General features: G+C 44.4%; 1 protein-coding gene across 1 annotated transcript in view; it reads left to right on the top strand.

Annotated features, from left to right (window-relative positions):
- Nucleotides 1-2906: 2906 nt before the first annotated feature.
- CES5A (carboxylesterase 5A) overlaps nt 2907-27789 on the top strand; it is a gene marked incomplete at both ends in the record, with an annotated part of 28333 nt that continues 3450 nt past the window's right edge. The window contains 11 exon segments of the mRNA XM_082607725.1: nt 2907-3021; nt 4129-4318; nt 5698-5836; nt 7274-7407; nt 10834-10899; nt 10901-10985; nt 11443-11547; nt 13190-13306; nt 14620-14760; nt 17519-17587; nt 20558-20705. Of these exon segments, the coding sequence (XP_082463851.1) occupies nt 2907-3021; nt 4129-4318; nt 5698-5836; nt 7274-7407; nt 10834-10899; nt 10901-10985; nt 11443-11547; nt 13190-13306; nt 14620-14760; nt 17519-17587; nt 20558-20705 (1309 nt within the window).

The following is a 27789-nucleotide window of genomic DNA, read 5'->3' as shown; positions in this document are numbered from 1 at the left end:
GGGAGGACCAGAGTGGGGAGTTAGTCTAAGAAGGCTCAAGATTGTAGACAAGGTGGACATTGAAGATCCTGGTTGGCAGGGCCAGGGAAGATGCACTCTGAGCTGGCAAAATTTGTGCCTAAGAGCCAATCACTTATCCTGTCAGCAGCCTTCTTCCTCTCCTTGGAAACTTCTCTGCCTCTCCATACTGCTCTGGGTTCTTCTGGCATCACAGGCAGGAATGGAAACCTCATTCGTACTTGGGTCTCTAGAATTTATAATCCTAAAACGTCTGCTCAGTTTTCATAAGATGGGAGACTGAGGCCCAGAGAAAAGAAAGGTTTAGATTCTGACTTAGCAAACACTACTGACCACCTACTACTATACAGCCCAGACATGAGCTAAGTGCTTTGATGTCTAAACAGCTATAATTCTTTCGAACCTGTTACAACAAGCATGTCTATAAATATTAAATGCATTAAAATATTTGTATGCTCTGGACATATATACACTACCAAACGTAAGGTAGATAGCTAGTGGGAAGCAGCCACATAGCACAGGGAGATCAGCTCGGTGCTTTGTGACCGCCTGGAGGGGTGGGATAGGGAGGGTGGGAGGGAGGGAGACGCAAGAGGGAAGGGATATGGGAACAGATGTATATGTATAACTGATTCACTTTGTTATAAAGCAGAAACTAATTTAAAAAATATTTGTATGCTCAATTTTTTTAGTGGCAAATAGTTTTTTTTAATAGTTCATTTTGCAATTTCAGGATGTTCTTTTTTTAAATTTATTTTTTCTTGAAGTAAAGTTGAATTAAAATGTTGTGTATAGCAAAGTGACTCAGTTATACATATATACATTCTTTTTCATATTTTTTCCATTATAGTTTATCACAGAATATTGAATATAGTTCCCTGTGCTATACAGTAGGACTTTGTTGTCTATCCATTCTATATATACCAGTTTGCATCTGCCAGTCCCAAACTCCCACTCCTACCCTCTCCCCCCACCCTTGGAAACCACCAGTCTACTCTCTATGTCCCTGATTTTATTTTTGTTTCATAGATAGGTTCATTTGTGTCATATTTTAGATTCTACATATAGGTGAGATCATATGTTATTTGTCTTTCTCCCTTACCTCACCTAGTATGATAATCTCTAGTTGCATCCATGTTGCTGCAAATGGCATTACTTTGTTCTTTTTTATGGCTGAGTAGTATTTATTCCATTGTATATATGTACCACATCTTCTTTATCCATTCATCTGTCGATGGACATTTAGGTTGCTTCCATGTCTTGGCTATTGTGAACAGTGCTGCTATGAACATAGGGGTGCATGTATCTTCTTGAATTGTAGTCTTGTCTGGATATATGCCCAGGAGTGGGATTGCTGGATCTTGTATGCTTAATGTTAAACCAAAATGAGTAAACCCTGCAGACAAGCTGGAAACATTTTAGATAGTCCCACCCCACCCCCCATTCACTTCCTGGGATTTACAGTCACCTCAAAGGTGGGCAGTTTGAACAGTCAGACGTCTGAAATGGGCAGTCCCTTTCTTCCTTACCCCCAGTCCGTGGTTCTCATCATGCATAGGGACTGCTCTCCAGGTGTTCGCTGGATTTCAGAGGCAATTTGAGGGATTTTCAACGTTTATTTGAACCATATGTGATTTTTTTGCTGAATTAAGGATCAAACCCTCACATAAGACTCCACCAAAGTCCCCTTTCCATAATTCTTAGTGCTGTCAGTGGCATATCAGAAATGGAGTTGCAGTTGGGAAGAAAGGTATTATTTACTGGAGGACTTCAAATCTGCAAAAGTTATGGAGCACCTGACTTGAGCAAAGTGCATGAGGCAGCCCCTTGCTCTGACCTTGAGGAAGGCCTTCCCTGCTTGTGCAGAGTTCTGTGCCCTGTTTGTCACTCCCCTGCCTCTTTTAGGAGGTGACTATTCTGGGAAACCTCCCATGCATTAGATTGATGCTTCCCAAACCCACTGTTGCTGTTGTTAAATTCCTTCCCCACATCTCCAGGGGGTGGGGCCAAAGAACGCACTCTTCAACAAGTGCCCCTGATAATTCTGACTCCACCTGCCCAGCCCCAAATATTTGGGAAGCTCTATCCTGGGCCCTTAACCCTAAGTGAGGCATGGAGCCTGCAAGGGGCGGGATGGTGATGCTCCTATAGGTCCTGAGGCGGACCTGCCATGACCCACCAGTACTGCAGTGAGATCCTGGAATGCTGAGGACAGGCCCCAACAGAACTGCTTATACTAATAACTTCACTCCCTAGGCTCGTCTCCTTATATTTACCGTGGGGGGCCTGGGTCTAGATCAGAGTTGCGGAGTCTTCATCCACGACACAACTCAAGCCAGTAGAAATGCTGTGTTGGGCTCACATGGTGATTTTTTGTTAATTGAGATCACATTTAAGAATTGAGAGATATCATAGACTTCTGGTTTGGCCCACCTACATTGTCACAAGGCAAATGTTTACTGGAGTTGAGAAGTCATTGCCCCTTTAAACAGAGCATGTGCTGTCTAGTTTTCCACAGTCCCCACAATTCCCTATTGTCTCTCCTGGCCAGCTTCATTCACAGCTTGTTTGCTGCCTTCCTGGCCTCTATAGATATCTGAGTTGATGCCTCTGGCTTACCTGAACCCAAATGTACTTTCTGCTTCTACCATCCTGTGAGCCCAAAGCCTATCAAATTATCTCCCCCCCCCCCAAGAGTTAATCATCAGCTTCTTATGTAAATCAGAACAGGAAAGTCTTGCTTGGCCAATTCCTCCAAAAATCTTAGTCTGATGCTATTATTGTTCACTGAGCCTGTGTCCTGTGTCTGCCTGCTCAACACTTGTCTCCTAACCGGAAGCCCTTTCTTGTCCCTGACCGAAGATCCCTGAGGCCAGCTGTGGCCGCGGATGTCCAGGGATTTCAGGCGGGCCAACCAGATGAGTGGGGAGTGGGTGCACCCAGGCCAGACCCCGATCTGGGCTGTTTGGGTCCTTGCAGCTGCCACCGAGAGTGAGACACCCAGTGGGAGAGGATGGCTCCTCAGGAGATGGGATAGGAAATTTCCCTACCTTGGAGGATTTTCCCTGGTGGAAATGAATTTACTTCTCAGGAGTCTCTAGGGGCCCATGGAGGGCTGTGTAGTAACCTCAGGGCACCTGACCAATGTCCTGGTATTACTGAGAGCCCTAAGCCAGGGTCTTCTCAGGTGTGGGTAGAGCACAGAAGACCCTGTCTTGTCCTTGGGCTGTTCGCACCTTTGGGAGCTTGGAGAGCCCTCTGTCCTAGGCAATGGAGGGGGGCGTGGGATGGAGCCTGTGCTTCTGTAATCCAACTGCCCAGGGAGGACTGTCACTATTGAAATGACATTAGAATAGATAATGCCAAGAAATCTGGGTCCTGCTAAGTAAATAGTTGAGCAGCTAACTTCTCAAGGCTCCATATTTGATGTAGAAACTGAGAAGCTTGCATTGTCCTTCTCCCTAAGAATTATCCTCATACCCCTGGATGTGGATGAGCTGATTTCAGGTGGCATCTGCAAGAGAATTTTTTATGTTCGTTGTTGCATATGTATTTTCATGTGTACTCAAAAGCATATACCTAAGTCATCAAAACCACAATTCCATAGATGTTATTGTTTAGAGTTCCTCTAAACTTTTAAAAGTTTATTTCAATTTAATTTTAAGAAAAGATAAAAGCCAGTTGTCACACGGGTGATACACAGACATGCCAGCAATTGTGCTGGTGGGTATAAAAATGACTGAAATGTGGGAAACTTTGAGCCAGAAGATTTTTGTGGGGTCCTAGGATCTATAAAGGCTGGTGTGTATCAGTTCCATAGTAAGGGAAAGTTTGTGTGCAGCAGAAGGGAGATGGGTTCCTGAATTAAATTTTGGAAGATGGTATGGCTTGGTGCTGTGCTCCTAGGAGAAATTAAGTGGGTACTCTGATGCAGATGAGTTCTAAGGGAATGTTGAAGGAGCAGTAGACATGGGTTCATTGAGAAGGAATCCAGATACTTGCACAGCCTCTGGGTTGAGCAAGAGCATCCCACTGTGGGGAGCTCTGAGTCTGGCTTATTCCCAGCCTCTTCCCTGCCAGCTCTTGGTTCCTCCATGTGTGTTTCCGTAGGGCCAGTGAGGAACACCAGGCTGGGATGGGTCTGGGGGAAGCAAGCTACTGTGCTGGGAAACGACATGCCTGTGAACGTGTTCCTTGAGATCCCTTATGCTGCACCCCCTGTAGGACTCCTGCGATTTGCAAAACCAGAGCCTGCATTGCTCTGGAATGATTTCCAAAACGCTACATCCTACCCTAAATTGTAAGAGCTGGCTTGGTCCTATGGGTGGCCTGTGACCTGGGCGTAGGGGCAGAGCACATGATAAAGATTATGCAGCCCAGTGGGAGGATGTGGAGGGTCAGATGTAGGTGAGGCTTCTGTGATGGCATGGCTCCCCGTCTGGTTTAGAACAAGCAGATTCCCTGGGCTCCCTTCCAAACTTCCTAAATCTGAATCCCCAAAGCTGGGCCTGGATAACTAGATTGTAAAGAAACTCTCTAGGAAGTCTGAGGACCAGTCAGGTTTGGGAACCACTGTGATGGGCTTACTGAGTCTTTTGGTTAGAAGGGGTTGTTGAAGCGTTTTCATGTGACCTCTCCTCAGGCTTAGTTTCCACAGTCAGACTAGGTAAGGGCTTTAGAGTGGAATGGATACGTGAGAGTGTCTCTGTGCCCCAGGGGAGCTGGGAGGGCAGGAGCTCTCAGACACTGCAAATTTTCAAGCTTAAATGGGCAAGAAGTTCACAGGTAAATTTTGGATGTGTCTCATGCATTGGATGGGAGGTGAGACTTGGAAATCGCCAAGAATCTTTTGACTCTCAGATTCTGTGAAGCCCTCAGGTTGGGCCATGTTGGTTCTTGGCATTGGGGTCCCAGGCAGAAGGAGTAACCTGGTGCCAGAAAACTCACTAAGCCACAGAAGACCCCATGTGGTCCAGAGACCAAAGACAATAAGCTGAATCTCATCTGTTCATTCATTCATTCATTCATTCAACTGATATCCACTGAGAACCAACAATTGAAATATAGGGTCTAACTGGAGAAATTTCAGAAGGCTTCTTGGAGTAGGTAGCATTTTGACAGAATCTGAAAGAAAGGGAAGAACATGAGCAAGAAGATCTGGGGAGAGAGCAGTCCAGGCAGAGGTACCAGCTTAAGCGAAGGCCTGAATGCAGGAATCTCCCTGCTTGCCTACCTCAGTTGGTTCCTGGTAGAAGGCCTGGAAATGTCCTTTTGTTCCTGTAGGGGCAGAAGGGGGAGCTGCCAGAGTAAAACCCTTGATACGCAACCCAGTGTCCTACCTTTTACAGCTTGGGGAATTGTTGAACCACCTTGAGTCTTTATGTGTGTGTCTGGATTATTGTGATGGGGGTAGGCATGGGTGGGTGCTGGCGGTTAATGGTATAATTATTCTGTATGATGTGCTTTCTTACCCAGGAACCAGATCACAGAGAATTATAGCTTGTTTGTTTGGGCCACCGTAGGTGTTGGGGTATTATTAGACTTTGTACCAAGAGTGCTGTATGCCTCTTCTGCTCAGGCACAGGAGACCATTAGGCCTCCCTGCTGTCACAAGAACTGGTCCCTCCCAAGGAAGTTTGCTGACAGCAACTCTGGGGGTTTCTCCTTCCCTTTTTCAAGGTGCCTCCAGAACTCAGAGTGGCTATTCTCAGATCAACACATTCTCAAGGTGCATTATCCCAAACTCAGCGTGTCAGAAGACTGCCTGTACCTTAACATCTATGCACCGGCCCATGCGGACACCTGCTCCAAACTCCCCGTAAGGAGGCCTGCCTTGTTGGGGGCTCCAGTTGGCAGGTTCTGGGCCTGGGACCCAGGCGGAGTGGCAGGATGTCTGGAATCAGATCTAGGCCCCCACTGGGTAAAAGGGAAATGCAATCACTTGACATGTCAATAACTTCCTTAAAAAATCATTCTAATGACAGATTTACTTTATCTCCTTTTCTGATTGCTTCCTTATTGGCAGTGACTTGATCTTTGATTTTTATTTTGTTTTGTTTTTCCCCTCTGTTGGGTATTTAATGGTCTGTAAACATTTAGAAAAGACTCTGCTTCAGAGGACTCTGATTTTTCAGCTTGGGAAATCCTGTTTTAAAGAGGAGAAATGCCTTTTTCAAATTTTCTGTTTTCAATGAAGACAGTCAGGTAATAATGTGAAATGTTTCACTTAAGAATGTGAAAGTTGGCTGTACAAGTGAGTGGAGAAGGTAATTCTACCACCTAATTTTGAACCACAGCCTCTATTACCCTCTATCCCCTTGCCACTGCAATGGAGATTCGCTCTATTGTATCGTAACAGCAACACCTATTGAGGGCTGACAATGTGCCAGGCACAGTTCATTATCTCATCTAACCCCCACAATAACCCAGTGGGTGAGGATTATTGGACCTATTCTACAGATGAAGAAGCTGAGCCACAGGAGGGCATAAGTGACTTGGTCCATGTTATACACACAGTAAGTGGCAGATCCGGGTGTCAAAGCCAATGCTTTTTCCTCCGTGGCTTTCTTCTCTTTTCCTGCCCCAAGAGTTGTAGTCACTAATATGACCTTAAAAAAGAGAAGAGGAGGGATTTATTATTAATTATATAAATTGTGATAATACCATTTGAATGTTTGATGTTTCCTGGTCCCAGTTTTTCTAATCAGTATAGTAAAGCTTCCATACTTCTCTTCCCGTTTTTCCCTCCTCTCTTCCCTTTTCTCTGTAAGTAGGGAAAAGTCTTAGAAAAGCAGCTTTTCCTCTCATATATGGCTTACAGTGATTTCCATCCTCCTGTGGGTGAACAAGTTCAAAGACATTTAATTAACATTTTCTGAGCACTTGAAATATACCAACATTGTTCTATGGACTTTGGATGAAGAATTTTATTTAAACCTAATGATAACCTCATAAATGAGATACTTTGATTCTTCACATCTTACAGATGAGAAAAACAAACCTCAGAGAGGTTAAGGAAGCTGCTCAAAGACACACAGCTAGTCAGTGGCAGAGCTGGGAATCAAACCCAGGCACTCATATGCCAGAAGCCACATGCTTAATCCTGGGCCTTCTTCAAAAGACAAAAACCTCTGATGCTGCTTGGAAAGGAAAGTGAGACATTCATATTTCCCTAAAGAAAGAATGTCCCAACATGCATGGGGAGGGGATATGGGTGCCTGGTGGGCTGACTGGAGAGTTCCTCTCCCCTCCTTAGGTCATGGTGTGGCTCCCTGGGGGTGCCTTGGAGACTGGCTCAGCATCCATCTTCGACGGGTCTGCCCTGGCTTCCTACAAGGTCGTGCTTATTGTGGCTATCCAGTTCCGGCTAGGAATATTCGGCTTCTTCAAGTGAGTCTCCCCAAGTGATTGACACCCCTGATCCCCAAGGGGCAGCAGGACAGCAGCCACAGGAGGTTCAGTGCCCAGAAACCTAAAGAGAAATGAGCCTTTAGTGACATTGAACAAATTTGGCCCAAATTAGTTAGGTAATTTTAGCGGCTATAACATGTAAACCCCCAAGTCTTAGTGGCTTAAAACAATAAAAATCTCCTTCTTACTCAACTAAAATCCAATCAAATGTTTCTGACTGACAGATGTTCTTCTATGTGGTCAATCAGGGACCCAGGCTCCTTCCATCTTGTGGCTCTGCCCTCCTCAAGGGCCCCAGATCCTCTTGGATCTGCTGTACTTGGACAGCAGATGGAGAAAGAGCATGAAGAGGATGGTCTTTCTGGGTCAGCCTGGAGGTGGCGATTATCACTGTGTTCACATTACAACTGGTAGAACTCAGTCATAATAGCCACACCCAGCTGCAAGGGGGATGTGTGCCCTGGAAGGTGAGGAAACAGGGTGTGTGAGCAGTTCGTAGTCTCTGCCATAGGGCCCACATCAAGGCTCCTCAGGCGCTCACCTGAGAGTAATCACTCCATTGCATGGCTTCCCTTCCCCCAGTAACATCGAACATGTTTCAGGTGCTCACCATGAGCCAGGCATGGTGCTGTGCACTTGCTATGCATCCATTATAGCTCACCCTCAGAATAATTCTATGAGAAACATACTGTTGTTATTCCCATTTTACAGTTGAAAAATAGAGGCACAGAGAGGTGAAGCAACTCTGTGAAGAGGTCACAGAATAGAGCTGGGGCTCTTGGCCACTTTCATTATCCTACTTAGAACATGGCAGAACCTAAGCCCTGGCCAGGATGCAGTGTGAGCCAAAGGAGTAGTGAGAGGCCACGGTCAGAAACTGCGGGGAAGGTGGCAAGGAGTCCAGCGTGAATCCTACCCCCGAGAGGCTCTCAGTGTCATGGGGGAGATAACACAGGGACACAAATACCCTACCAGGCAGGACATGAGTAATGCTCTGAGGGTGAGAGGCGACAGAGCTGTAGAAACAGAGGGAGCTGCCAGAAACCAGCGAGGCTTCCTGAGAGAGGTGGAATTTGAATTGCACCTTAAAGATGAGGTTGGGTTTGGGGAGGAGGGGTTGGGAGAAAGCACACTTGGCAAAAGGAGCTGTCTGAGCAACGGCTGGGAAGTTGGAAAGAAATGTAGCAGCAGCTGGGCCTAGAGCAATATTTGCAAAGTGGGCTTTGAGCACGTAGCACGGGGAGGTGGCTTTGGGGTTGCGGTGGAGGCAAGAAGGCCTGAGAGGGGCGCCCTGGTTACACTTTCAGCAGGTCTGTACGTTGGGATTCTGCCTAAGATGGCTTCGACAGAAAGTTTTCCAAAAATTGCTTATAATGTCTGAGTTCTAGTAGACAGGTAGGTGAGGATATAACCGGAGATGGATGTGAAAAGGTAGGGACAGGCCTGACTGGGAAAGACCTTGAATATTAGGCTGTGCACGGCGACTGGTTTTTATTGGATAAAGAAGGAGGGACAAGCGACTTCCCTGGTGGCACAGTGGTTAAGAAGCCGCCTGCCAGTGCAGGGGAGATGGGTTCCAGCCCTGGTCCGGGAAGATCCCACATGCCATGGAGCAACTAAGCCCGTGTGCCACAGCTGCTGAGCCCACGTGCCACAACTACTGAAGCCTACATGCCTAGAGCCCATGCTCTGCAACGAGAGAAGCCACTGCAATGAGAAGCCCGCGCACCACAGCGAAGAGTAGCCCCTGCTCACCACAACTGGAGAAAGCCCACACGCAGCAATGAAGACCCAACGCAGCCAAAAATAAATAAATTAATTAATTTAAAAAATTTTTTTTCTAAAAGAAGGAGGGACCCAGGAGTGCCCTACAGAGCAGTATAATAGGAAGGTCACTCCAGAGCAGAGTGCAGGCTGGGCTAGGGGCACCTGGCCTTCAGATGGGGAGTCCGGTAGGGAGGCTGCTGTACAGCATAGGCGCAGGTCATGGGGTGAAGCAGGCTGGAGGGATTGCTAACATATACATGGCACTTGCTGTGTGCCTGCACCGTCAATCTTCACAACAACCATGTGAAGCAGGCACCGATATTAACCCCATTCAGACATGAGAACATTGAGGCAAAGCAAGTTAAGTGACTTGCTCAAGGTCACCCAGATCATAAGTGACCAGATTATGAATCAGGATAAACAGAAATGGAGAAATGGGGACCAATGTGGGGCCTATGATGGAATGGAGGTAAAATTGGCAGGGCATACGTGGCTCCTGACCAGATGCGGAGGCTGGGGGAGAGAGAAGGCAGAGTCAGGGCCAGCCCAGGGGTCATGGACAGAGAAAGGGAACCAAGGGGAGGAGGGGTGTGGGGGACTAGAGGACAGAGGAGGAGTAGACTATGATCCCGGGGTTACTCTCATACATGGTGGGTACCACACGAATGTTTTGGTCTAGGCGTTTCTTTGATTCTGTGTTTTTCCCCTTGTTTCCCCATTAATTGTCCACTCATCCTGGGAAACAGGCTATTCTGCAGGGGCAGCAGAATGGAACATGGTTAGGAGCATGGATCCAAATCTGCAACTTTCTAGCTCCTGGGCAAGGGATTTAACCTCTCTGTGCCTCCATTTCCTGTCTGTGAGAAGGAAACGATGAATCCATCAGTATCCTTAGAACATGCTTGCAGATATCATTGATGGGCGTGGGGGTGACATGAGCTGTGGCTGCAGAGAAATGCAGCCACTGCCCAAACCACTTCCCAGCAGAGGATGGTGGGGCATGGGGTGCCAGAATAAACTTCCCAGTCCCTTAGTATCCCACCCTGAACCCCCGCTGGTGTCTCCCACTGGCCGCAGTTCATAAAGATCAGTCTTTTGAGAACAGGGTGGAGAAGGGTGAAGAGAGGACCCAGAGGGATAAAGGAGACAGACCAAACCACCTGCCTCACAGGGTGGGAGGATTATAGGAGCATCAGCTGTAAAGCCCTTGGGACAGCATTGTGCACGACGCTGCAACAGCTGCTATCATTATCATTATTGTTCATTTAGTCATTCATTGGAACCCCTGTGTCCAGGGAGGTCTTGCTTCCTGGTGCAGACCAACTCTCAGGAGCAGGACTTTTCTGGAATCCATGGATTCAGGGGAGCCTATGACTACCCTGAATTGCACATAGAAGATCGTCTGTGCATTTTTCTGGGGTGTGGAGCTACCATCAGATTCTCAAGGAAACCCAAATCCCAGCAGAGGGTGAGAATTAAGCCTGGTTTTCCCAGCTGCCCCAGGCCTCTGACTCAGCTCCTTTCCAGCTGAGGTGGCGATGCCCTGACACCAGCCCACGGCCTCTGCAACCCACTCCCTGGGCTGTGAGAAGCAGACAGCGGCCAATGGAGCATTCTCACCCTGCCTCTTGTCCACAGCACAGGGGACAAGCACGCCCTGGGGAACTGGGCCTTCATGGACCAGGTGGCTGCCCTGACCTGGGTAGGAGAACATCGAGTTCTTTGGTGGGGACCCACACTGCGTGACCATCTTTGGCGAGTCAACAGGAGCTATAAGTGTTTCCAGCCTTGTGAGTTCTTCTCTTTGGGACTTGAAGGAGCCTCGGTGTCACCTCATTTTTGAGGTGACAAAAATGAGGACAATGAGTCATTCACATCTAATTGCTGCTTACATGTTGAACAAACACTTATAAACACATTGCCTCCCTGGAGCCTCACAAATACATCGTGAATTAGGGGCTCAGTCTCATTTCAAGGATGGGGGGTGAAGGAGCTCGCACTCCCATGGCAGAATGCTTGACCTCCAAGTTCATGAGGAACCTGGGGCTCGGAGAGGTGAGAACACTTGCCCAAACCTTCGCAGCTAGTCCTTGAAACCCCCAAACCAGGACTTTTTTTCCCTCTAAGTTTAGAGCTCTTAAGAAGGCTTCCTGGGAAGTTTTCTTTAATGAAGGGCTGGGTTTTGTGTGTGATAGGTGGGGATCCCCCTGGATAACTTTTCCTGGGTCTCCTGTGTTCTCTCTCCAGATTCTGTCCCCCATGGCCAAAGGCTTATTCCGCAGAGCCATCATGGAGAGTGGGGTGGCCATCATCCCTTACCTGAAGGCCCCTGATTACGAGAGGAAAGATGATGTAGGTATATTGTTAACTCTTCTCCAGCTTCCTCTCCTTGGTCAGGAGAGAAATGTAGTCAGGTGTCCATAGACCATGTGCTTGGCTATCCTTACTGACCATGCCAAAGGATCTGATGTTGGGCCAATGTGATCCTTGTTGCTCCATGGAAGGGCTGGTTCAATAGGAAATGGGTCCAGGTACACAATGCACTACTGCTGGTGTGCATGAGTGTGTGTGTGCGTGTGTGTGTATAAGCGTATGTGTAATAGTTCTTACATCTTATCCATTACTCTTTGCTTGTGATATATAATTCAGTCCTCTGTATTATGTACGGCTTTTCTCCTGTACTAAATCTACTCCACCTAGAGTACTATGTTAAGGAAGATTCTGAGGTTGTTTCCAGCTCAGTGTGAAATAATGTTGTGACTGATAAATGCTGTCTGGCATGAGATTGTGAGGGGGAAGTGAGGCATATGCCCTAGATATTTGTCATCTATCATCTTGTCTTAGTGCTGTACCAGATAAGAGGACCTAGAGACCAAGGTCTCTATATCTTTCATGTCCCAGCATAATGTCTGGTATATATTAGGTGATTATAAATGTTTGCTGAATGAATGAGTTAACAAATGAGCTGATTCATTCAATGAATATTAATTAAGCCCTGGACTGTGGAGCCATCTCCTGGGTATTATTCACTTTAGTGGTGCATTTTCTTAAACACCTTGTAGAAAATAACAACTTACACCAAGAGTGGGAACATAAAGTTATAATATGGTAAAAAAAATACCCTCAATACACAGGGAATATTGATTTTGGTAACATGATATATCAAGCTTTTTTTAGTTTGTGCATTCGCCACACACATATTGAGTGCTCATTGTTTTCCCTGCTCTATTTTAAGACCCATGGGTTTATAAGTGGAGAAGACATATAATAACTTGAGAAGACTATAATCTTTTTATGGCAAGGATTTTTAACCTGGAATCCATGGAAAGTTTGAGAGGTGGTCCTAGAATTCCTACAGTTGTATGGAGACTCTATGTTTGTGCATTTTCCAGAGAGAAGGTCTGTAGCTTCCATTGGATTCTCAGAGCATCCATGACTCCCAGAAGAGTAAGGACCACCACTCTCAAGGGACAAGTTCTACACATGTGGGAAGTCCAATGACAGGGCAAGAAGGAGTTTAGCAAAGAGCTAGGTAGAGGAGGTGAGGACACTTGGAGTAACAGGGGATTAGAAGAGGAAGGGGCTCATGGGGGCTGCAACGGTCTAAAAGAATATCCTGGAAAAGATGGGACTTGGGCCGCAAAGAATGAATGGAATTGGTGTAGAGATAGAAAAAGGATGCTCAGGGCATGTTCAGATGTTCCAGGCTGGGGTGGGGCTGGATCAGAGCTGATAAGCTGAGATCGATCCAGCTCTGGTGATTGCTAAAGATGACAAGGAGGGTCAGGCAAGAGAGTAAGGATGATGCAGTGCCAACCTGTCCTCAATGTGTGCATTCCATTATGGGCACATGGGGGTGGGGAGAGGCAGCAGGCTGGACTTCATACATAAAGCACCAGCCTGGGGCTGGATTGAGGACATTTTCCAACTTTCATTTTCCTGGAGGCTTTCAGTCCTGTGCGCTGACCTGTTCCTTCTCTGGAAATGGTTGCAGATGGTTGCAGATATTTGTGCTTGCAACGTGTCAGACTCTGTGGCCCTGCTACAGTGCCTGCGGGCAAAATCCTCCAAGCATCAACCAGGTGAAGAGGGAGGGGAGAGTTTGGGGACAGTGTTGCCCTTTGAATGGAGTGGTAGACAAATCCTACCACTCTCTTATTTATTTTGATTTGGGACTTGGACAGATGGGAGTTGGGGATTCATAATAACGGCTGTAAAAAAGCAATGTGGCATATAGAACCCTTATAGGTAATTTAAGGACATTGATAAGCCAGGGTGCTCCTTAGCTTGGATAAGACCCAACAAAATACAAAGGTTTCTCTATATCATTGAAGGCATCTCACTGGAAAGAGAGACCACATTTGCTCCACAGGCCACTATAAACTAAAGTCCAGATCAAGAGCTGGAAGCTGGGAAGCTATTTTGGCTTGAGATGATCAAGAACTTTCTAAAAACTCAGCTGTCTGAAAAAGGACCAGCTCCTTTAGAAGGCAGTGAGATACTCACCTCTGTAGGTATGCAAGCAGGGTCTACATGACTGCTGACGAATTTCAATCACTGGATGATTCATTGGACTGGATGGTCTTTTATGTCTAATCTTCCAATCTTGAGACCCTCTGGTAGTCCTTGAGAGAATGAGATCCTTACCTGTTCGATTATAACATTTGTTAGATAGTTATTTGGCATGGATTGAGAATCTGCTGTGAGTTTTACTAGGGTCCAGGAAATGGGTGATAAGTTCTTGACCCAGTGTAGTGTGAAAGCTCTTTTGTGTGCTCCCTTCTACCCCTACTCCCAGAACAGAGACCTAAAAAGAAATCATGAATAGAGCCAGGTGTTGCTTCCTAAGACCCAAGAAATATCCATCCAGATCTAAGGCCCAGTGCTGAGGAAGATGCCTCAGGAAGATGCTCACACCAACCCACACTACCCTGGCCATCCCCTCCCCTCACCACTCTGCCCATTGCATTTGGCCGCTGGTTCCACACTTGAGCATGCATCAGAATCCCCTGGAGGGCTGTTTGCTGGGCTGCACCCCCCAGAGTTTTGTATTCAGCAGGTCTGGGATGGGGCATGATAATTTGCATTTCTAACAAGTTCCCAGGCGATGCTGACGCTGCTGATCCAGGAGCCATGCTCTGAGAACCGTTGTGCAGGGCTATTATATTTCTTAGGTTATTACTATTATTATCCCTATTTAGCAGATGAGGAAATTAAGGCCCAGAAAAGTTGAGCCCCTTTGCCTAAATGAATGGCAGAGCTGGCCAGGCAGCACTGATGTGTTGGGATGGGCCAAGAGTGGCTTATTTTTCCCTTCTTAATGCCCTTTGCTATAGTGGGTTGGCTCAGGTAGGCTAGGGTTTGGGGACAGCAGATTTCGTGAAGAGAAACAGCTGCCGATTTTTCTCTTCTTCCTTATTTCAGAAAACCAAGTCTTTCACTCGAGTGGTTGATGGCTTTTTCTTTCCTCATGACCCTTTAGACCTGTTGGCTCAAAAATCATTTAAGCCAGTTCCTTCTATCATCGGAGTCAATAACCACGAGTGTGGCTTCCTGCTGCCCATGGTAAGAATTCCTGCTGCGCCTCCTTCTGCTCCCTCAGCAGTGAGGCAGCTGTTTGCTTCACACTGGGTACGCCCATAGATTTCACCCAGAGTTATGAGGGCTGGAGCCCATCACCCAAGTACGCAGTTTGGGTGTACTTCTCATCTCTCCTCTCTCTGAAGGAAGAGAACTGCGGATTGGGGGTAGCCGTAGCAAGTGTCCACCCTGCTCCTCGTATAGGTTTAAAGAAACAACTGTACAAGAAAATAAGAGAAGATTGGACCCATTTGAACTCTGTTCAAAACATTACAAATGATTGTTTCAAATAAGCACTGCTACTACCTCAAAGGTGAAATTCATACAAGTTTAGAAAACTTCAGTCCTGTACACTCTCATGTCCAGCCTTGGTTCTGGTATTTGATTTCCAAGAATGCTCTCTAAGGCAGTGCAAGTTGCAAAATTACTGAATTGTTTCATTCATTCAACAAGTATGAACCAAGCATTTACTATGTGCCCTGCACTCATAAAAAACCAGCATTCGGCAGTGAGCAAGTCACATGGTTCCTGCTTTTTGCCAGCTTACATTCTCAAGGGGAGAGACGGGTGACATGCAAGATTGAAAAGATGGTTTCAGAGAGTCTAAGTGTTATGAAGGACATAGACTGGGAAGAGGAGGCTTCTTTAGGGAGGGAAGCAAGGGTCGGGAAAGGCTTCTCTGAGGAGGGATCATTTGAGCTGAGGCCTGAATGCTGAGTAGGAGCCATGATTTCTTGACCCTGTAGTTTGAGAAGACCCTCCCCATTCAAAATAAGCTTTTCATCTGTCCTCAGAAGAGCAGAGTGCTCAATTCTTAATATATCAAAGCTCATTTCTGCAGACCAACCTCTGCCTTGCAAGCTGGGGAAAGTGCGGTTATGAAATACAGAAGTTTGTCGAGTTACAAGGCTAGTTGGTGACACTCTAGAATCAGAATCAGAACCCTGAGTTCACTGAGCTGTTAAAGGCATATTCTGGTAATTATTAATTTGACACATAGAGCAATGTTTCGGGGTAAGTAGGGTTGGGGATTTTTTCCCTCGTTGTAAATGAGGCAACTGAATCACAGGATGTGGCTTAAGTTAGGTCTTTTAATGCTTTCTGGATCTGTGCTAGAAAAAGGAAGGCAGCTGCTACTGATAATAGCCATGCCACCATAACCACTGTGACTGAGTGCCTTCCATAAGCCAAGTGCATGTTGTCTGTGCAACTTGCAAACAGGCATTATTATCCCCATTTTGCAGCTAAAGAAACTGAGACTCAAAGAGGCTAATGTGACTTTCCTAAGTCTTTTAGCTAGAGAGGAGACAGCAGTGTATAAATTTTGTGTATTTAGGCTCTGCCTGTAAATGCTGAGTTCTCTATTTACCTGCTGTGTGACCTTTAGGGAGCCCCCTAACCTCTCTGAACCTCTGTTCCCTCATCTAGGAAATAGGGCTAATGTTATTACCCACCTCACAGGTACACATCAGGTAGCCTGGCATATAGTCTAAGTGCTAAGTAAATGATAGATATTGGAATTATTCAAGTGGGAGACCAGAACTTGGTGCCAGAACTTGGTCTGCATGCACAAGAGGCTGCATGGGTGCTGTCATTCTGTGTGACCATTGCTGGTTGTTTGAGACCATAGGAAATCTCCAAAAACTAATCCTAGCTCCTGAACGTACAGAGAGGGTTCTTGTAGTTAAAATGTACTTGTGGATTATTTCAGTGACTCTGGGAGAAGACAGATATGTTTAAATATCTGTCATGACTCGTTACCCCAAGATTTTCAGCAGAAAATATACCAGAGAAATTCATTTGACAAGTGAATACTACTTCTACCCCCTCATGTTTTTAAGCTGTGATATTGGCTAGGGAAGGGTCATTTTAAAAATAATTGCTCGTAGCTCTTACTCTGTACCAAGCAGCCCCTGTGTTTTTAACCATCCTGTTTGCAGCCTCACTAAGCTGCCTGCCTCTGCCAACTGCTGGCTTCTGAGACTCTAATGACAAAGGTCTTTAGAAAGAGAGCAATAAATAAACCACTAGTTTTGAGATTTTCAACCTCTCTTTTAACTTGCTGTTGAAGCCAAGTGGTGGCCTGTATTAGGTTCCTAGGGCTGCCATAACAAAATAACACAGACTAGTGGCTTAAATGACAGAAATTTATTTTCTCAATGTTCTAGAGGCTAGAAGTCCAAGATCAAGGTGCTAGCAGGTTTGGTTTCCTCTGAGGCCGCCCTCCTTGGCTTGTGGGTGGCCGCCTTCTTGTTGTGTCCTCACAAGGTCTTTCCTATGCGTGCGCACCCCTGGAGTCTCTGCACGTCCAAATTTCCTCTTCTTATAAGGACATCAATTGGACTGGATTAGGGCCTACCCTACCGTCCTCATTTTAGCTTAAAGACCTCTTTAAAGACCCTCTCTCCATATACAGTCACATTCTGGGTGTTCAACATAGGAATTTGGTAGGGGACGCACTCAGTCCATAACATGGCCTTTCCACAGGGCAGCCACTCAGCTCCCACAAGACTGCAGGTATGACGGGGAATGGCTGCCTCTTATCAAATGTGAGGAGAAGAAACTTCGTTGCTCAACCAACCCACTGAGGCTGCTCCTTACACGTGGACCCCTGGGGGCTGAAAGGGTTCCTGCTCTTGCCAGCCTCCCCTTTGAAAGGCGGGTGCCTGGGCCCTCAGGGAGACCAGTTTCCCTTCTGATGACCTGCTGTGCTCACAGAGGGGGCACCTGCTTCTTTCCACAGAAGGAGTTTCCTGAGGTCCTCGGGGGCTCCAACAAGTCCCTCGCCCTGCAGTTGATATACTCAATCCTGGTAAGTGAGCCTGACTCTCCAAGATCCATTCCTTTCACAGACCTCCTTGGGTCACACACAGGGGTAGCTCTGGGTGTACAGATCTTCCTCATTCATTCATTTAATAGATCTTTACTAGCAGAGTTCTGCAATCCCTTATCCACAATCTCAACATCCAAATCGCACTGACAACCCAAAGGTTTCTTGTAATTCACATGGCAGCCAAAATTGACCTAGACCGATACGTAGCCATTGGTATTTATTGTTGCTATACGTTCATTCACTTTATCCCACCATATGTTTCTCTGTGGGCATATTAATGTGGGGGCTGGGGTGCTGCCCTGTCCCCCCACCCCTAAACATATCACATAATATGCAGCATATGTACTGAATTATCTGTCTATGAACGGAAAAGCTCTGAATTCTGAAAACCACCTGGGACTAGGGACCCATATTCACTACATACCTACATACCAGCCAGGCACTGTACTAGGTTCTAGCAATACCAAGGACCATTACTCACTCACTCCCTGCACTAGGGATATAGAGATATATTTATCCTAGACACTAGGATATAGAGATGGATTTCTTTCCTTCCTTCCTTTCTTCTTTCCATAAACATTTATTCAGTGTGTATTTTGAGGCAGATTCATTTCATTCATTTTTTATTGAACAAATGTTTCTTATCCATCCACATGCCCCAGAACTTCCCGAGGCACTGGGTGCGGTGATAAGCAGGCACTCCCCCTGCACTTGAGGGACTTTGAGACTGTTGCGGTGGACGGACATGACCGGGCCCTTTGGTACAGTGCTGTACACACCAGAGCAGAGATGTGTTCGAGGCCCTGTGGTGCCCGCAGGAGGGAGCAGGTGACTTCCTTGGGGAGGAAGGCTTTGGAGGATGAATTAAGTTTGTCTGGTTAATGGAGGAGCAGGACTGAGGGGAGCCAGAGGCGCTGAGAGGACCAGTTAGGAGCAGAGAAGTGTAAGAAGATCAGTGGAAGAGGCTGGCTGCAGCAGGGGAGGATACTGGCAGCTGTTTCATGCTATGAAATGAATAGAAAGTTTATTCTGGGGGCTGGGAACAGAAAAAGAGAAACATGCTTTGACTTCCACTTTAGAAATAGCCCTGTGGCTGCAGAGTGGCCCAGACTTAAGGCAAGGGATCCATCAGGTCCTAAGGCTTAGAGGGGATGTTTGGTGAGTCTTGGTTGTCTGGTGATGAGAGTTGAGATGAAGGTTTCAGATATTTAAAATATGCTGGACAGAGGAATTTCTCAGGCTGGATTGGAGATGGCCTCATGGAGGAAGAGGGCATTGATCTGGGCCTTAGCAAAGGGGAACATTTGAGCAGGAGGGCATTTCAAGAGGAGAAGGTATCTTGAGCTAGGTCCCAGCAGGTGGGAAGTAGGCTGTGTGGGAAGCTGCAGGAGGACCAGAAGGGCACACAGTCTCTCTTCCTCCCAGTAGCAAGGCAGGAAGTACTTTCCAAATGGTAAGTAGTTTTCTCATGCAGAAGCCATAGTTTTGCACCAGAACCCTAGGGGTCTGCACTGTGACTGCCCAGCTGGGGCTCGCCAGAGGCTCCACATGGCATATGTACCCCCCTTGGATACCTCAAGCACCAAGGTGTCTGCTGGTCCTATGGGCCACGCAGGGGAACTTGCACCAGAACCTGGACCTGCTGCAGAGCCCTCACTTGCTCTGGGTCTGATTAAAAGCAGTCGGCCTGGGCCTCCCTGGTGGCGCAGTGGTTGAGAGTCCGCCTGCCGATGCAGGGGATACGGGTTCGTGCCCCGGTCTGGGAGGATCCCATGTGCCGCGGAGCGGCTGGGCCCGTGAGCCGTGGCCGCTGAGCCTGCGCATCCGGAGCCTGTGCTCCGCAACGGGAGAGGCCACAACAGTGAGAGGCCCGCGTACGGAAAAAAAAAAAAAAAAAAAAAAAAAAAAGCAGTCGGCCTTCAGAGGACCCAGTGAATGTGTCCAAGCAGCATTCCCTGGCGTGGTATACGCTGCCTCCAAATCCCAAAGAAACCTGCGAAGGGCTGTGCCTCTGTCTTAGTGTTAGGGGGTTGAGGTGCAGTAACTTTTCCCAGTGTTCCCCAGAGCACCAGACTCCCAAGAACATCACCAATGTGGCAGACCTGGAAACTTTATGATGTTTCCCTTCCATCCTCTGGCATTTGTGCTGGAGCCACACTGAAAGACTGAAAACTGGGAGGCAGCCTGGTGTCAGGTCAAAAAAGCATGGGATGCTCTGTTAAAGGACTTGGCAATGGGTTTCAGAGGGAACTGACAGAACTGAAGGCCTACTCTGTGCCAGGGAGCATGCTTTTCTTTTTGTATCTTGTGTGACCCTTTGAACAACAATTGTTGAACAACAACAACAATAAATAAACAACAATTTTTTTTTCATAGAAGAGGTAACTCCAGGAGACCAACTCGCTTAGATCAAAGAGCAAAGGTCTGGAGACAGTGCTGGTACCAGGAGCAGGGCCAGCCTCAGGAGTGTGCAACCTGTGTAGTTCAAAGGGCCTCATGCTTAGAAGAGTCCTATACTTGGTTGAATGTTCTGTTGTCACTACCTTGAAATTCTTCGAGTTTTTGAAAAAGGACCTCACATTTTTCACTTCGCACTGGGCCACACAAACAATGTAGCCAGATCTGCCCATGGGTGGCTGTTTCTGAAATATTTCAGAGAGGCGTGCATACTGTGATTAGAGAATGAGATTTGGATGCAGATAGACTTGTGAAGGAATCATGGTTCCACCACTTTGGACAAACCACTTAACCTCTCTAAACCTCAGTTCCCTCACCTGTCAAATGGGGCTGATTTTGATACTTGCATCATAGGGTCACTGCGTGGATTAAATGAGACAATGCATGTAAAGCACTCAGAATTTTGCCCGCAAAGGCAAATGTTTGACTGTTGTTGATGTGTGTTGGCTATTGCTGTTGACCTAGATCTCTTGCAACCATGATGTTTTACAGCATATCCCTGTCCAGTATTTATACTTTGTGGCTAATGAATATTTCTACAACAAGCACTCTCTGATTGATATACGAAATTGCTTCCTGGATTTGCTTGCAGATGTGTTCTTTGTGATCCCTGGGCTGGTCACAGCTCAATATCACAGAGCTGAGTCTCCTAGCACCGCTCCTCCTGCAAGGCTGGTGGCTGCAGGGATCCCTGTTGCCTGCTGACTGTCCACCTGCTCTGCCCTCTGTTCCTTTGCTGAGAGGGAGTTCCCAAGGCTGTCTGGGATATAGCCCTGCATGCTGACCTTTGCAGTTTCCCTGCCTTTCAGAGTTCAGGAATGTTGATCAGTCCTTGTTGTTTATATTCCTTCACCTTCTTCAGGACCATGTAGAAAAGTTCTACCCCTCCATATTTTCTGGGGCCTGGACTCCACTTTCCTTCCTCTTCGGAAGTGTCTTCCCAAATATCTTAACTCTAAGCAGTAGTGGAGCAATCAGAAAGAGAAGATTACTCGTGGGGAAGCAAACCTGCCCTTCTTTCTTTTTAAACAATTTTTATTTTTATTTATTTTTTAAATTGAAGTATAGTTGATTTACAAAGTTGTGCAAATTTCTGCTGTACAGCAAAGTGATTCAGATATATATATGTGTATATATATATTCTTTTTAATATTCTCTTCCATTATGGTTTATCACAGGATATTGAATATACTTCCCTGTGCTATACAGTAGGACCTTGTTGTTTATCTATTCTATATATAATAGTTTGCATCTGCTAACCCCAAACTCCCACTCCATCCCTCCCCACCCCCCTCCTGCTTGGCAACCACATGTCTATTCTCTATGTCTGAGTCTGTTTGTTTCATAGATAAGTTCATTTGTTGTCATATTTTAGATACCACATATGAGTGGAATCTCATATGGTATTTGTCTTTCTCTTTCTGACTTTCTTCACTTAGTATGATAATCTCTAGGTCCATTCATGTTGCTGAAAATGGCATTATTTCATTCTTTTTATGGCTGAGTAGTATATATATATACACCCCACATCTTGTTTATCCATTCATCTGTCGATGGACATTTAGGTTGTTTCCATGTTTTGGCTATTGTGAATAGTGCTGCTATGAACATAGGGGTGCATGTATCTTTTTGAATTATAGTTTTGTCCAGATAAAAGCCCAGGTGTGGGATTGCTGGATCATATGCCAACTTTATTTTTAGTTTGTTTTTGGTTTTTTTTTGCGGTACGCATGCCTCTCACTGTTGTGGCCTCTCCCGTTGTGGAGCACAGGCTCCAGACGCGCAGGCTCAGTGGCCATGACTCATGGGCCCAGCCGCTCCGCAGCATGTGGGATCCTCCCAGACCAGGGCACGAACCCACATCCCCTGCATCGGCAGGCGGACTCTCAACCACTGTGCCACCAGGGAAGCCCTATTTTTAGTTTTTTGAGGAAATTCCATACTATTTTCCATAGTGGCTGCACCAACTTATATTCTCACCAACAGTGTAGGAGGGTTCCCTTTTCTCCATACCCTTTCCAACATTTGTTATTTGTAGACTTTTTAATGATGGCCATTCTGACCGATGTGAAATGGTATCCCATTGTAGTTTTGATTTGCATTTCTCTAATAATTAGTGATGCTGAGCATCTTTTCATGTGCCTGTTGGCCATGCCTATGTCTTCTTTGGAGAAATGTCTATTTAGGTCTTCTGCCCATTTTTGGATTGGGTTGTTTGTTTTGTTGTTGTTGTTGTTGAGTTATATTAACTGTTTGTTTATTTTGGAAATTAAGCCCTTGTCAGTCGCATCATTTGCAAACATTTTATCCAAGTCCGTAGGTTGTCTTGTTTTGTTTATGGTTTCCTTTGCTGTACAAAAGCTTGTAAGTTTGATTAGGTCCCATTCGTTTATTTTTGCTTTTATTTCCATTCCCTTGGGAGACTGACCTAAGAAAACATTGTTTCGATTTATGTCAGAGAATGTTTTGCCTATGTTGTCTTCTAGAAGTTTTATGGTGTCATGTGTTATATTTAAATCTTTAAGCCATTTTGAGTTTATTTTTGTGTATGGTGTGAGGGTGCGTTCTAACTTCTTTGATCTACGTGTGGCTGTCCAGCTTTCTCAATGCCACTTGCTGAAGAGACTGCCTTTTCTTCATTGCATATTCTTGCCTCCTTTGTCAAAGATTAATTGACCATAGGTGTGTGAGTGTATTTCTGAAACCTGCCCTTCTTTCCTTTCTCCCTTCCTTCCTTCCTTCCTCCCTCCCTCCCTTCCTTCCCTCCCTCCTTCCTTCTTGCTTTCTCTCTTTCCTTCTTTCTTTCTCCCTTTATCTCTTTTTTTCTTTCTTTCTTTCTTCCTTCCTTCCTCCCTCCCTCCCTCCCTCCCTCCCTCCTTCCTTTCTTTCCTTCTTTCTTTCCTACTTTCTTTCTTTCTTCCTTTCTTTCTTTCTTTCTTTCTTTCCTCTTCCCTTTCTTCCATCCCCCTTTCTCAAATCAATAACCCAACCTTCCACCTTAAGTAACTAGAAAAATAAGAGCAAAGTAAATCCAACCAGAAGGAAGAATATAATAAATATTAGAGCAGAGATAAATGAAATAGAGTATAAAATCAATAGAGAGAATGGATGAATATAAAATTTGGTTCTTTGAAAAACAACAGAGACTTCCCTGGTGGTGCAGTGGTTAAGAATCTGCCTGCCAATGCAGGGGACACAGGTTTTATCCCTGGTCCAGGAAGATCCCATGTGCCGTGGAGCAGCTAAGCCCGTGTGCCACAACTACTGAAGCCTGCACACCTAGAGCCCATGCTCTGCAATGAGAAGCCACCGCAATGAGAAGCCCACGCACCACAACGAAGAGTAGCCCTCGCTCGCTGCCACAACTAGAGAAAGCCTGCACGCAGCAATGAAGACCCAACACGGCCAAAGATAAAAGTAAATTAATTAATTTTAAAAATAGGGCTTCCCTGGTGACGCAGTGGTTGAGAGTCCGCCTGCCGATTCAGGGGACACGGGTTCGTGCCCCGGTCCGGGAAGATCCCACATGCCGCAGAGCAGCTAGGCCCCTGAGCCATGGCCGCTGAGCCTGCGCGTCCGGAGCCTGTGCTCCACAACGGGAGAGGCCACAGCAGTTAGAAGCCCGCGTACCGCAAAAAACTAAAAATAAAAAAAAATAAAATAAAAGTGTTTATTGAAAAAAAAGAAAAACAACAAAATTGACAAACTTTTAATCAGACTGACCAAGAAAGAAAGAAGACTCAAATTAGAAATGAAAGTAGGTGCATTACTACAGACATTACAGAAATAAAAAGGATTATTATGAACAGGTGTATGGCAACAAATTAGGTAGATGAAATTGAGAAATTCCTAGAAACACAAAAACTACAAAAACCAATTCAATAAGAAATAGAAAATCTAAATATACCTATGACAAAAGAAATTATTGAATCAGTAAGCAAAAACCTACCAACAAAGGAAATCCCAGGACCAGTTGTCTTCACTGTTGAATTCTAGCAAACATTTAAAGAAGAATTAAAACCAATCCTTCTCAACCCTTTCAAAAAAGTGAAAGAGGAGGGAATACTTCGTAACTCATCCTATGAGACCAGTAGTACCCTGATAGTAAAGCCAGACAAAGACATCACAAGAAAAGAAAACTATAGACCAATATCCCATATGAGCCTAGTTGCAAAAATCCTCAGTAAAGTCCTAGCGACTGAATCTAGCATATTAAAAGGATTGTATACCATAATCAATTGGAATTTATCCCAGGAATATAAGGATGGTTCAATATATGAAAATCAATCAATATAATATACCTTATTAATAGAATACAGGAAAAACACACAATTATCTTATTAGATGCAGAAAAAGCATTTGACAAAATTCAACACACATTCATGATGGAGACACACAACAAACTAAGAATACACAGGACCTTGTTCAAACTGATAAAGGACTTATGTGAAAAACCCACAGCTGATATCTTACTTAATGGTGAAAGACTGAAATCTTTCCCTAAGATCAGGAACAAGATAAAGATGTTTCCTCCCACCATTTCTATTCAAGTTCTAGTGAGGACAAATTAAAAGGAATCTAAATTGGAAAGAAAGAAGCAAAACTGTCTCTATTCACAGATGGCATGATATTATGTGTAGAAAATTCTAAAGAATCCACAAAAAAACATGAGTTAATAAATTCAACAAAGTTTCAGGATACAAGATCAGCATACAAAAGTCAGTTTTATTTCTACACACTAGCAGTGAACAATCAAAAAATGAAATTAAGAAAACAACTTCATTTAGAATAGCATTAGCATCAAAAAGAATAAATTACTTAATATAACCAAAGAGGTACAAGATATGTGCACTGAAAACTATAAAACATTGCTGAAAGAAATGAAAGAATAAATGGTTTGGAAGATTTAGATTTAAGATGGCAATACTCCCAAATTTAATGCAATTCCTATCAAAATTCTGACTTCCTTTTTTGCAGAAATGGACAAGCTGATCCTAAAATTCATACAGAATTTCAGGGGACCCAGAATAGCCAAAATAATCTTGAAAAAGAACAAAGCTGGAAGACTCATATTTACTGATTTTAAAACTCACTTACTACAAGGCAACGGTAATCAAGGTGGTGTGCTACTGGCATAAGAATAGACAAACAGATTAATGTCCAGAAATAAACCTATATATATCTATGGTCAAATGATTTACACAAGGCTGCCAAGACTATTCAATGGGGAAAAAATAGTCTTTTCAACAAATTGTGCTGGGACAACTGAATAACACATGCAAAAGAATGAAATCGAACCCTACCCTCACACCATAATCAAAAATTAACTCAAAATGGTTATTTGTAGTGAGGTGGATGGACCTAGAGACTGTCATACAGAGTGAAGTTAAGTCAGAAAGAGAAAAACAAATACCGTACGCTAAAACATATATATGGAATCTAAAAAAAAAAAATGGTTCTGAAGAACCTAGGGGCAGGACAGGAATAAAGACACAGACATAGAGAATGGACTTGAGGACATGGGGAGGGGGAAGGGTAAGCTGGGACAAAGTGAGAGTGTGGCATGGACTTATATATACTACCAAATGTAAAATAGATAGCTAGTGGGAAGCAGCAGCATAGCACTGGGAGATCAGCTCAGTGCTTTGTGACCATCTAGAGGGGTGGGTTAGGGAGGGTGGGAGGGAGATGCAAGAGGAAGGAGATATGGGGATATATGTGTATGTATAGCTGATTCACTTTGTTATAAAGCAGAAACTAACACACTATTGTAAAGCAATTATACTCCAATAAAGATGTTAAAAAAATAATTAACTCAAAATGGATCAGAGACCTAAATCTAAGAGGTGAAACTGTAAACGTCTTAGAAGAAAACAGGGTACATTTCTATGACCTCAGATTTGGCAATGGATTCTTAGATATAACACCAAAAATATAAACAAAAAAGAAAAAATTGGACTTTATCAAAATAAAAAATTACTGTGCATTAAAGGACAATATAAAGAAAGTGAAAAGACAACCCACAGAATGGGAGAAAATATTTGCAAATCATATATCTGATAAGGGTCTATTATTCAGAATATATAAAGAACTCTTACAAGTAAACAAACAAACAAACAAAAAGCCCAAACAACTCAAATAAAAAATGGGCAAAGGATTGAATGGACAGTTTTCCAAAGAAGATACATAAATGGCTAATAAGCACATGAAAAAGTGATCAACATCACTTGTTATTAAAGAAATGAAAATCATAACTACGAGATACCACTTCACATCCACTAGAGTAGCTACAATAAGCAAACAAACAAAAAACAACAACAACAAATCCAGAAAATAACGTGTTGTTGAGAATGTGGAGAAATTGGAACACTCATATACTGCTGATGGGAATGTAAAATGGTGCACCCATTGTAGAAAACAGTTCGGCTGTTCCTCAAAAAATTAAACGTAGAAGTGTCAACAACCCAGCAAATACACTCCTAAGCAACTATACTCCAATAAAAAAATTTTTTAGATAAGTGGTCAAACAAAAATCTTACATGAGTGTTCATAGCAGCCTTATTAATGGTAGCCAAAAAGAAGTAACAACCCAAATGTCCATCAGTTGGTGAATAGATAAACAAAAGCTGGTGTATATATATACAATGGATTATAATTTAGCCGTGAAATATTGATACATGCTACAATATGGATGAATCTTGGAAAAACTGCTAAGTGGAAGAAACCTATAGAAGGCTATATGTTGTGTGATTCTATTTATGTGAAATGTCCAGGGTAGGCAAATCTATAGCACCATAAAATTCCCAAGGGCTAAGGGGAGGGGTGAGTGAGGGAATGACTGCTTGAATGGGTCTGGGTTTCTGTCTGAGGTGATGAAAATGTTCTGGACCTAGATAGTGGTGATGGTTGCACAACATTCTGAACGTACTAAAAGCCACTGAATTATACACTTTGAAATTGTTAAAATGCTGACTTTTATGTTGGTGAATTTTTAAAAATTACTGTGAAGAAAATGCAAAAGCAAGCCACAGACTGGAAGAAAATATTCACAATACAAACCTGACAAAAAATTCATATCCAGAATAGAAGAACTCTTACAGTTCAGTAGTGAAAAGACAAATAATCCAATTACAAATGGGTAAAAGGCTTGAAAAGACACTTCACTAAAGAGGATGAATGAAAGCAAAATGCACATGAAAAGGTGCTCGACATTGTCATCAGGGAAATGCAAAGTGAAACCAAAATGAGGCAACCATTTACACCTGCTAAAATGGCTAATATTAGAAACTCAAACATACCAAAAAGTATTGCCAAGGATGTGGAATGTTCAGAACTTCTGGTGGGAATGTGAAATGGTTACAATCACCCTGGAAAACTGTAAGTTTCTTATAAACATACACCTACCCTGTTACTCAACCACAGAAAAGACTTGTATATGGATAGCCACAGCAGCTTTAATCATAATAGCCCAAAATTGGAAAGAACCCAAAATGTCTATCATCAGATGAATGGATAAGTAATTTATGGTATATTCATGCAGTAGCTTACTACTTGGTGATTAGGAGTCAGTTATTGATACAGGCAAAACATGGATGAACCTCAAAAGCATTATGCTGAGCAAAAGAAACCGGATACAAAAGAGTACATTTTGTGTTTTTCCATACAGAGTTCAAGAACAAGCAAAATTAATCAATTGTGATAGGAATAAAAACTGGTTTTCTCTT

Source organism: Mesoplodon mirus (genome assembly GCF_964341445.2).
Source record: "Mesoplodon mirus genome assembly, chromosome: 19".
In the NCBI taxonomy this organism is placed as follows: Eukaryota; Metazoa; Chordata; class Mammalia; order Artiodactyla; family Ziphiidae; genus Mesoplodon; species Mesoplodon mirus.
Note: the sequence above shows the minus strand (reverse complement) of the source record. Positions and strands in the feature narration are given on the sequence as shown.